General features: G+C 42.8%; 1 protein-coding gene across 1 annotated transcript in view; it reads right to left on the bottom strand.

Moving 5' to 3' along the window:
- SLC12A8 (solute carrier family 12, member 8) overlaps positions 1-12,384 on the bottom strand; it is a 238,333-nt gene that overhangs the window by 185,611 nt on the left and 40,338 nt on the right. The window contains exons 3-4 of the mRNA XM_006884300.1: positions 11,167-11,313; positions 8,725-8,916 (exon numbers count right to left, since the gene is read on the bottom strand). Coding sequence (XP_006884362.1) covers positions 8,725-8,916; positions 11,167-11,313 — 339 coding nt within the window. The remainder of the gene's footprint in view (positions 1-8,724; positions 8,917-11,166; positions 11,314-12,384) is intronic.

The raw sequence follows: 12,384 nt of genomic DNA, 5'->3' as shown, positions 1-12,384 counted from the left end.
AACCATGGTATTTTAATTGTGTCATATGCTTGTGGAAGGTAAACAATGACTATGGAAGACTGAAGTAAAAGTCTTGAAATTGTTGTGCTGGTGGAAAATATGGAATAGACCATGAATTGGTAGAAGAACAAACAAATCTGTCTTGGAAGAAATGTAATCAAGAGGCTTATTAGAGGCAAGGATGACAAGACTACAAATCATATATACTGAGCATGCTATCATGAGTTCTGGAGAAAGATATCATGCTTATTAAAGTAGAAGGTTAGGAAAAAACAAAACCAAAACCAACAACACAGAGGAAGGCACACAGTAAGATGGACTGAGAGAGTGGCTGCAATAATGATCTCAGACATAGCAGCAATTGTGAGGATGGCACAGGGCCGGCACAGCTTCACTCCAGTGTACAGAGGGTTGATATGAGTCAGAGCTAACTCAACAGCACGGAACAGTATAGAACATATTATTGATATGACAGGACCATAATAGAAAAAGTGGACAATACGCAAGAACAGATGGATTGTTTTAAAAAGCAAATAGAAGCAGAAATGGATAATGTAAGTAGTTAGACAGATATTCAAAGAATCAATAAGAAATGCTAGAAAGGAAAGGCACTGTGACGGATGAAGAGGGCTTTTGATCAGTAGACTGGACATGGCAAGGAGATAAGTAACGAGTTTGAAGGTAATAGAGATAGAAACTTCCCAAAGTGGAAAGCAAAAAGAAAACAAAAATCTAAGAAAAGAAAATAGAACAGAATACCCAAGAACTGTAGAATAATTATAAAAGAATTGACAGAAAATTATTATTATAAATTATTCTATATAATTTATTATTATAAATTATTGGAGATTAATGTTATATAATTTTAAATACATAAACAGCTGGAGCTTAAACCACGGACATAGACCGATACCTCTGAGACTATTAAGGGAGAAACACAAGCCCCACAATAAAGTGTGGCATTGTCTCCTTTCTCAAAAAACAAGCAAGCACCTCGGGGGACTCATTCTCCAGATAGAATACACTTGCTAGTTTTGATGAAAAGAAAGATAACATTGAATGTGGATGACAAGAATAAAGGGTAACCAACCAAAGTAAATGATATCACTAAGATACAATTGACATGGGGGGAGAACTCTATGGAAAATGCTATGACATAAGGAATTTTTCAACAATATTAACTGCAGTCAAGAAATACACATGTGGGTATACCTGTATGTATGTATACACATAGGGCGGGAGCTCTGTTGGCAGAGTCAATTGAGAGCTGCACTACTGGCCCAAAAGCTCAGCTTCTCCAGTGGTTTGAATCCACTACCCAATCCTTGGAGGACTTACAGTCTTGGGAACCTGTTGGAGGGTCAGTTGAGTCAGATTTAACGCAACAACCATGAGAGAGAGATGCATATAGGTGTCTAAATATGTATGTTGTTGATGATTGCCTTCAAGTCAAGTACGACTCATAGTGACCCGATGAACAAAAAGGCTGAAGCCCCTCTGCAGCTATCGACATTTATCAAAGTTCATAGAGTTTCCAGAGGCATGTTGTTTAGGAAGTGGATGCCACTCCTGTGCTTTTATCAACTTGCCATCGAGTTGATTCTCTCTCACAGAAACCCTATAGAATAGAGTAGAAGTTCCACATAGGGTTTCCAAAGATGTAAACCTTTATGTAAGTTATTATTAATGTTGTTAGGTGCCATTGAGTCGAATACGGCTCATAGTGACACTATGAACAACAGATCTAAACCTTGTGTTATCCTGTGCCATCCTCATCAACTCTAACACACTTGTGCCTATGTCAATACCCTCATCCAGGACTCCATCCTGCTGTGTCATCACGGGCCTTCACTGGGGCCAGAAAAGGATGTCCTGTGCCGTATTTGTATGCCTGATTGTCTTTACAGATTGCTGTTAGAGGTACAACATCTGTCAGTTTGTTATAGTGGGGAATTATTTACATGTTGTGTGTAAACATCTTAGGTGTGTTCAGGCTTGTTTCTTTACTGTTTGCGCCTATTAGTACAGCACTTGTCGGTCAGTCTGCTGTACTGTTGGAGCCTGTGGGTTGCTGTGATACTGGAAGCTGTGCCACCAGTATTTCAAGTGTGAGAAGTGTCATCCAGGGTGGTCAGGATGCAATGGAACTCTTAGAGTAAGACAGACTAGGAAAAGGATTGGCCATCCACTTCTGAAATAATGGGCCTTCAAAAACCCTATGAACAAAAGAGGAATGTGGGTACTTAGGGTATTAGAGGTAGAGTCCAGATGGGAAGTCATTAAAATATGAGAAGAAACAGCCGCAAGCAATGTGTAAGCAGACTGCCACATTTTTCTCTCATGGACTAACTGATGGGTGTATATGTATGTTGTTGTTAAGTGCTGTTGAATTGCATATGACTCATCGTGACATCTGAACTACTGATCTGAACCCTGTCCTATCCTCACCATCATATCATCCCTGACACACTTGTACACACTGCAACAGACTATACCAACCCATTGTGTTGTAGATTTTCCTCTCTTTTTACTGACCCTCCACCCTTCCAAGCATAATGTTCATCTCCAAGGAATAGCCTTTCCTAACATGCCCAAAGTATGTGAGACAAAGCCTCACCAATTTTTTCTCCAAGGAGCAGTCTGGGTGTACCTTCTCCAAGACATATCTATTTGTTCTTTTGGCAGTTGATGGGATGTTTAGCACTCTTATCCAACATCACAACTCAAAGCCATCAGATGCATAGCAGATAATTAGAAAGACTATGGCTTGAATCAGGTGTGCCTTAAGCTTTAAACTGACATCATTGCTCTTCAGGACTTTAGGAAGGTCCCTGACATCAGACTTTCCCAGTGCTATACATATCCTGATCTCCTACTGAATGTGAGTGGATCCAAGATAGATCAAATCATTGACAAATTCAGTCTTTCCTCCATCTTCCACAATGTTGCCTATTGGTCCAGTGGTGAGAATTTCTGTTTTCTTGATGTTGAAATGTAATCCATACTGAAAGCTGCATTCCTTGATTTCTCTGTAACAGGGACCTTAAGTCCTCCTCCTTTCTGCAAGAGAGGTTAGGTTATCTGCATAATGCAGGTTGTTGATGAGTCTTTTTCAAATCCTGATCCCACACTCTTATTCATAGAGTCCAGCTTATTTAATTGTTTGCTCAGGATACAGATTGAATAGCTATAGATAGAGAAAGGATACACACTTTTCCTGATTTTAAACCATGCAATGCTCTCTTGCTCTTTTGGGACAACAGCTTCTAGGCATAGGTTTTGTCTAAGCATAACAGCACAACTCAGGAGAAGAAAATCCCAAATGAGATGGATTGATACAGTAACTTGGGCAATGGGGTTAGATGTACTGGAGTCAGTGAGATCGGCTCAGGATAGGACAGAGTTCAGAGCTATTGTACATCTGGTCACTATGAGTCGCAAGTGACTCGATGGCACATAAAAACAACAACAATTAAATGTTCCAGAATTTACCTTCTTCTGAATTTTAGCCACACTTTGCTATTGTATGCACAGCCAAAAGCCTTTGCATTGTCAATAAAACACAAACAGACATTCTTCTGATGTTCTCTGCTTTCAGCCAGGATCCATCTGACATCAGCAAAGATACCCCAGGTGCCATGGCCTGAACTTCTGGCAGTTCAATGTCAATGCATTATTCTAGCCAGTTGTTTTTATTCTTTTCAGCAATAATTTGCTTGTGTGTGATATTAATAGTACCATTTGATAGTTTCCACATTCTGTTGGATCACCTTTCTTGGGAATGGGAATAAATATGTATCTCTTCCAAAAAGTTAGGCAGGTAGTTATCTTCCAAATTTCCTGGCACAGACAGGGAAGGACATTCAGGACTGCATATGTTAGATGGAACATGTCAATTGGTATCCCACGGATTCCTGGGGCCCTATTTTTTGCCAATGCCTTCAATGTAGTTTAAATTTCTTCCTTTATCACCATGAGGTCTTTATGTTACTCTACTTCCTGAAATTTTCCCCATCAATCAATTCTTTTTTTATACAGTGACTCCATGTCATGTAAAGTACATGGGAATATAGTTACATGTTGTTATTGTTATTAGGTGCTGTCATGTATGACCCATAGTGAGCCACAGAATAGATCTGAACCCAGTTCTACTCTGTGCCACCCTCACTTGAGCCCATTGCTGTAGTCACTGTGCCAATCCATCTGGTTGAGAATCTTTCTCTCTTACACTGACCCTCCACCTTTCCAAGCATGATGACCTTCTCCAACAAATAGCCTTTCCTAACAACATGCCCAAAGTATGTGAGATGAAGAAGCTTTATCATCTTTGCCTCCAAGGAGCACTCTGGCACTTCTCAGATATAACCAAAACCTCACAGGATTAGTTTTCTGGATTGAAGGCTGAGTTGGGACCATAGTTTCATGAGACAATTCAGACAGCTGCCAGAATATAGTTGGTAAAATTTACATTGTGTATCTCAGTTTGGTGAGTTGTGTCTGAGGTCTTAAAAATTTGCAGATACCCATCTGAAATTACAACTGCGATTTCCTATTTGTCCACAGTAAAGGAGAGAGAAAATTGGAGACTCAAAGAAATTAGCCACAGAGAAGTCTAGATGAACTACAGCCTCAATCTTGTTCTGATAGCCTAGTGGTAAAAAACTGTACTGCAATCCCAAAGGCATATGGTTTGAATCTACCAGCTGCTCCTGGGGAAAAGTATGAGAAATCTCCTCCTGTGCGATTAACTGTCTGAAAACCCACTGGAGGGTCAGCTATGGGTTGGTTGCTACTCAATAATACACAACAACAACTATCTTGAGACCAGAAGGACTAGATGGTGCCCAGTTACCATTATGGGTATTTCTAATCAGGACAAAAATTGAGAGATTCTGACAGAATAAGAGAATAACACAGAAGACAATTAATATCCAGACTTATCAAGATCAGTTGAGAAAATAGGCTTTCCAAGACTGTTGCTTTGAAATACTCTTCAAACCATGAACCCAAACAACCTGAGGTCACTTTTTAGCTAAGTAACAAGTTAACTTGCAAAATAAGGCCCATTTCCCTGGAGTAGTATCATCCTTTAAGAAATCATTTATTGCTATGATACTAAAACAATTGTTTTAAAGCAAAAATTAGAAAGTAAAGGGGCAGGAAAACTAGATTACTTAAAATGGAACAAACAGAATGAAAATAATTATATTGTTGATGCACTATAAAGAATGTAACCAACAGCATTGAAAAATCTGCATAAAAATTGTTGAATGACAATATAATTGTCTACATATCCTTTTGGAAGCAGGAGTGGCATCCACTTCTGAAATGCCTTGCCTCCGGAAACTGTATGAACATGGAGAAAGGATGAAAATTATACAAGTGTTCAGGTCTTTAGTTCATAGGGTCGCTATGAGTCATCTACAACACAATGACACTTAACAACAACAACAACAACAACATATATCCTTTACTGAAAGCATAATTATTATTTTTAAAAATGAAATAAAATTAGACATTCTACCTCCCACAAGTCTCTGAGTTCTCCTTCACAATGACATCCCTGTTGCCACAGCCTTTTCTATAAAATAATTTGTCAAGCTGGACTCTATGAAGAAGAATGTGACATTTAGATATGGAGGAAGACTCATCAACAATCTGCATTATGCAGATGGCACAACCTTGCTTGCTGAAAGTAGGGAGGACTAGAAGGACTTACTACAGAAGATCCAAGACTACAGCCTTCAATATAGGTTCCATCCAACATCTAAAAAAACAAAAGTTCTTACCACTGGACCAATAGGCAACATCATGATGTTGTTGTTGTTGCTGCTGATTGCCTTCAAGTCGAGCACGACTCATAGCAACCCTATGCACAAAAGGCCTGAAGCCCCTCTACAACTATCAACATTTATCAAAGTTCATAAAGTTTCCGGAGGCATGTTATCTAGGAAGTGGATGCTACTCCTGTTTCCAAACATCATAATAGATAGAGAAAAGACTGAAACTGCCAATGACTCCATCTTACTTGGATCTACAATCAACACACTTGGTACCAGCAGTCAGGACTTGCACTGGAAAAGTCTGCAGTCAAGGACATCTTCATATGACTGAAGAGCAATGATGTCAGTTTGAGGACTAAGGTGTACCTGATTCAGAGCAAGATCTTTTCAATAATTTGCTATGCATCTGAGAACTGGACAAGTTTATACACACACATATGCACAAAACAAAAATTAAGTTGTGCATGCATGCTGTAGAATGAAGGGTTAGCTGGAGACCAGCAAGATCCAGGAATAGGAAAACTTAACTACTCCCTGCAAGAAAGAAGATCTAATCTTGAGAGCCTAACTTTCTACATTAAGAATAATACAGATTAGGTATGAAATACAGAATAGAAGGGAGCTCTGGTGGCCTAGTGGCAAGAAGCTGCACTGCGATCCCAGATGTGCCTGGTTCGAATCCACCAGATGCTTTGCTGGAGAAGGAGGGACAATCTCTTCCTGTACTAGTCAGATCTGATTTGACGGTACAATGCACAAAAAAATAATAAAATAAAAATTTTAAAAAATAGGAAGAAGAAATACAGAATAGAAGGGAAAAAGAATCAAATTGATACACTTTGAATCAGAACTACCAAGAAAAAGAGAGGACATGCAAATTACTAAAATCACAAATAAAAATGGGGGAGATGCCAGCAATCTCACTAACTTAGAGGGGCTCTAAGGGACTATTGTGAACTATGTAGGCCACTAAATCGCATCTCCCAGATGAATTGGGCAAATTCCTAGAAAGATACAAACTACCAAAACTAACTCGAGAATCCTAATGAAATCTGAAGCAATCTTTAACAAACAGAGAGAATGAATTAGTAATAAAAAATTTCCAAAAGGGAAGCCCAAGTCCAGACAGCTTTATCGGTAAATTCTACTAAATACTTAAAGAAAAAGTAAAACCAATTCTTAAGAAAAACTTAAAAAAAAATATAAAGCAAGTGTTGTTGTTGTGTACCTTCAAGTTGGAGCTGACCCACCAGCGGGTTTTCAGAGGCAGTAAATCACACAGGAGGAGACTGCCCATCCTTCTCTAATGGAGCAGCTTGTGGATTCGAACCGCATAAATTCAGGATTTCAGCGCAGCTTCTTACCGCTAGGCCACCAGAGTTCCCTTAATGTCCTAATTTATCCTATGAGGCCAGATTAACCTGATACTACTAATATTTCACAAAGACATAAAAAATTAATCTTCCAATATCCCTTATGACTACAGATACAAAGACCCTCAGGAAAATATTAACAGAATTCAGCAACAGACAAACACAGCAACCACATCTGATCAAGGACCCCCAGCTCAGCTGAGCATCAGACAAAGCAAAGATAGACCAAAGACGCTGACCTCAAGGAACCCTGGGCTCTCAAACTGAAGCCCCAAAGGAAAGGAGGCCCAGCGCACAGGAATGATGATGTCATTGTCACCAGTGTTTATTAAGCATTTTATTTGTGAACCCCTTTCCTTCTAGATCTACGCACATGCGGGAGAGTCACCACTTGCTGTCTCTCTCCAGGCTCTTCCTACCTCTTTAACACTGGATCCCTATGTGAGGCTTCTATCAGCTTCAAGAGGCTGGCAGTTGACCACCCACAGGGTGGAGAAATTGAGGACTTTGATTTACCATCTTGAAGCCTGTGGGGCCATTAAGTTAGCAGAGAAGTGAAATATTTTGATGTCAACCCCCAAGGCAATAAGGTAAACTGACCATCTACTACGCACCTCTCAAACTGCAATGATTAAAACTCCTTCCCCAGGAAAGCCCAGCGCTTTCTAAGCTGCTGTGGCAATCCATCTGCCTGCCTTCCATGGGTTTGTCCCACATGCATACACACCGCTGAGCTTTGTGCCACTGGAGCGTCTGATGTATTTATGCTGAAATGCCCAGTCCCTGCTGCTTAAAAAGAAAAGACTCAAACCCCGTGCATTCTCTGACGAGACACTCGTGCTTTTAGACAGATTCTTATCCTTCAACTGTTTTCTCAACCACCCACCACCCTCTGCACGCTCATAAAAGCCTTTTTAAATCCAAGAAATGCTTACAAAGAGCTACTTCTTTTTTTGTTTTTGTTTGTAATTTTATTTTAATATTTAGCTACTTCTTAATGTCTGCACTTTTGTTTCCTCAGCATTAAGTCACCATTCCTGTGTTTTCAGCTAAATAAGCCTCAGTATTTCTCCCCAAAGTCGCTGGGGTTCTGCGAGTCTTCAGCCATCCTGAGGGAGCTGCCCTTTCATCAGTATTCTCCTTCCCACGCAGGGGCTTTCAGCCTCCCTGTAGACCATCCACGCCATCAATGAGCCCAAGCTCACTCACTCACTTGAGAAGTGTCTGTCTGCTTCTAGGAAATCCCCCCAAATAAAAGTCTCCTTCCTTTTCCAGGGCGGAGCTGCCCCAGGCAACCAGCTGGAGCCATTGCTGTGTACGCCCCTCCCTGGGGAAGGCAGCAAGGATAGATTTAGGCATGGTCACATCAGGAACTAGATGGTGGAGGTGGACCAGGGCCTTGACTCTGAGCTCATCTGTAAAATGGGGTTAGTTGTCCCACCTTCACTTCCCACTGGGTCAAATGATAATGTATATGAGAAAATGCTGTCAATTAGCAAGGAGAGTGAAGACTATCACACGTGTGATATCACACGGCCTCTGGACGCAGCATTCCATTTCTGGCTCACCTGTCCAAACACATAGAGCAGTCCTATCGTGCCTCCGGTCTGGCCGCCGAGGACGGAGGCGATCATGGAGTAGACGCCGCCGCTGCCCACACTGCAATGCTCCCCGACCCCGATGCCGGACAGCACGGTGATGAGGGCCACGAGGATGACGAAGGACACCAGGACCATGCCCATGACCACACCCGTGTTTCCCTGCAGCAAGGAGCAGGCCGGGAGTTAGAATACAGAGGATCCACGAGCCACAGTCCCTCTGGATAACTGACCACCCTGTGTTCCCCCCTGCATGTGGGCACTGCTGCAGTGTGAGTGTTGAGATCAGGAAAGAACTGAGAGGAGCCAAGCAGAGTTCTCACGCGCCTGCCTCACTTCTCCATCTCCTCAGCCTTCCGTGATGAGACGCCAGTCAGCTACCTATTAGCAACGGCAGCATGAGAGCACTGAGGTTACTTAACTTACTGATTTAAAATTTTTAATGGAATTATAGCCTTACCATTTTCCACCCTTTGTTCATGCTTTTCAACTGTCTGCATGTGATAGATAATAAAATATCCTGTACCCATAATATCTTTACGCTTTCCTACCAAACTGTCACTTTGACATATTCTAAATTATTAAGCATACTGCCACATAGTTCTTTAGCGTTACTATCTTCTATTTAAAAAAAATGGTGGAAGGGTGGGAGGAGCAAAAAAAAAAATTGGCATGATCTCTGCTTATTTTTAGGCAACCCCCTTGATGCTCTGCTTTATTTTTAGAATTTCACATGTGCCTTTGTTTCAAGATCAAATCAACTTCTAGATAAGAATGCGTGTCAAGGCTGGGAGAGAGATCCTTGTGGCAGGGAAAGGGTGTGTTTGTGTGGTTGATAACCCCTGATGACCCCTCTCTCTCCTGGCATCCTTGCCCTTGTATAATGGCTTCCTCCTGAGCATGGGCTGGACCCACTGACCCACCCCTAATGAATACAGGACTGCAAAAGTTACAGGCTACCTCTTCTGGGACTAGAGCTTTAAAAAGACCGTGGCTGCCTTCTCTCCCACTTTCTCTTACATTGTCCTCCCCAGGGGAAGCCAAGTGGAGGCTCATGTGATACAGGACCAAAGCCTTTCAACCACCATGTAAGTGATCCTAGAAATAGTTCACCCCTCCTCCCTCGGCCTTCAGGGCTTAATCCAGAGGCACCAACCTAAGGTGAACCACAGAAATGATAAGATTATGCATTTTAGCTGCTTCAAGCTCCTAAATGGTGTTCTTGTTGTTGCTAGGTGCCACAACTCATGAATAACAGATCTGGACTTGGCTCCATCCTATGCCACCCTCATCTCTGATACACTTGAGCCCATTGACAGAGTTAGTCACTGTGTTAGTCCACCTTCTTCTGGGTAGTTTATACAGCTGGAAGCTCTGATGGTATAGCCTATAGAGAATTGTACTTCTAAGGCAAAGGAGACTTTGGCTCTGTTAGTTTAAGTCCCCTAGCAGTTCCTTGGGAGAAAGATGGGCTGTCTCCTCCCATTGCGATGGGAAACCTGACAGAGGGCTGCCATGATTTGGAACCAACTCAACAGTTTTGTTACACATTAGGCAGCTAATGCAATCTGTGCCTTTACTTCAGGGATCCAAGTGACCCTTCTGCACAGACAGGCCCATAAAAAAATCACACCGTAAGGGCTTAACAGGGACCATCAATGATGTACTGGGAGAAATCTCCCTTGCCTTCCCCAAATTCGGCCCTGCATGGAGCAGCGCCGGGAGCCCAGGCCAATACTGACCTGGGTTTCCTCTGCCATCACTTCCAGACGCAGGGGCCACCCTTGGATTCAGATGGAGAGGAAGCTATAGAGAGGCCAGGTTCATTTACTGAAATCCAGGGAAGCAACAGCATGTGAAGGGCTGAGAACTCTTGTGAGGGACGTACAATGCTGGGAAGGTTCTAGGTTGTTTTCTTAGAAAACTTAAAGAAAAGTCCCTTTGCTGTGGAAGAGGAAATGGGCTCCTGTGGGAGAGTCTGCCTCAGGAAATCTGTCCCCGAGAAGTAGGCCATCTAGGACTCTGACACACACAGCCTCGCACATGAGGTCAGGTGGACCAGAGGAAGGTGCCAAGGTGAGAGAGGAGCTGTAGCCATTGCACGGACACTGGATAAATCATACAAGGAGAGCTGGAGAGGGCCACCATCAGCGGCCAGCTCCCACCAGTGTGATCACCTTGCTCCACCATGGTGTGTTCATATCTCTAGTTATACCCATGGTGAGGCTTCCATCTGAACCCCCACCTGAGCCCCAGCTCTCAAGATTCATGGAAAGCAATGCTAGCTCCTTGGTGCGTTTCTTGCTTCATGTTTCTGGAACATCTGATGTCTGTACTGTGGAAGGCCCAGAGTGAAGACCTCCCACCCCATCCCGTCCCACCACAGGCTCTGGCCACCAGCACACCACTCACCACCAGCCAGCCAGTCCTCAGGAAAAGGACAACCCCGAAAATGTTGATCATACAGGATGTGAACACACCATCCCAGGTCCCGAACAGCACTGGCTCCCACACAAACAGCTGGATCTTCCACCAGGGCTGCGGCTGGGCCAGGGCCCCCTGGGGACAGAGTACATGACGTCAGCTCAGGAGGACCAGTGAGGGGAGAGAAATGGAAGTGGAGAAGGAGCCCAGAGAAGAACTCAGCTTAAAAATGCTATTGTTTTCCTCAGCTTAAAAATGCTGCTGCTCTTAGCTGCTGTGGCGGCAGGGGCTGAACACGTGGTGACCTCATGCACAATGAGGTCAGGCTGTTGAGACAGAGCCCTAGGATTTCCTCTGGCTCACTCGTTTTCAGATGTAGATTATCAGAGCCTTCTTCCAAGTCTCTTTGTTTGGACACTTCTTATTGTGTCATGATAAGTCTGTGCCAAGGCAGAGAAATACAGACATACCTATCCTGAGTCTTAAAGACAGATTGTACAATACAATTACTGTTCCCTCCCAACAGACGGATGAGCATAGGAAGCAGAGACCAATTGTTCAAAAAACTCAGTTGCCTTTCCTTCTGGGCATAAAGACAGACTAATAGAGTTAGGTGTGGCCATGCGACTATGGAATGTAGACAGAAGCATAACAATTCAAGGCCTCACCCATAAACCTCCAGTGCCCACCATCCATCTCCACTCCTCCTTCAGCCTGATGCGTTTGCCCAGGGGGAACTGTGATGTAGAAAATAACTCCCATCAGCCTGGCTCTATGAATGGCTGTGTGACATAGAGTTCCACCTCAGAGGATTCTACCCAGGAGAGGATGAACTGCCATCATCTTGAGTCACTGAGACTTGGGATTTAACTGCTTTAGGAGGGAGGCAGTGTTACCTTAACTAATACATTGTTTTGCCGGATTCCTTAGCCATTAACTCCAAGAATCTTCTACCAGCTGCTGTTCCACCATTATGGATATAAAATATCCATTTGGTCATAGAGAAGGGTGCAAAAAGATTTTAAAAGTCCAAAGTCCCAATCTCTTCAGTCTGTAATTCCATAAAATAATTTTACCCTTAACTTGTAGATTCTTTCTCTGTACATTAAGAATATTTACCTAATATAGGGAGTTCTGGTAACCTAGTAAGCAGCTTCACTGCCATCCCAAAGGCATACGGTTCAAATCCACCAGCTGCTCTGTAGG

Source organism: Elephantulus edwardii, unplaced genomic scaffold (assembly GCF_000299155.1).
Source record: "Elephantulus edwardii isolate Elephantulus edwardi_28Jun2011 unplaced genomic scaffold, EleEdw1.0 scaffold00032, whole genome shotgun sequence".
NCBI lineage: Eukaryota > Metazoa > Chordata > Mammalia > Macroscelidea > Macroscelididae > Elephantulus > Elephantulus edwardii.
Note: the sequence above shows the minus strand (reverse complement) of the source record. Positions and strands in the feature narration are given on the sequence as shown.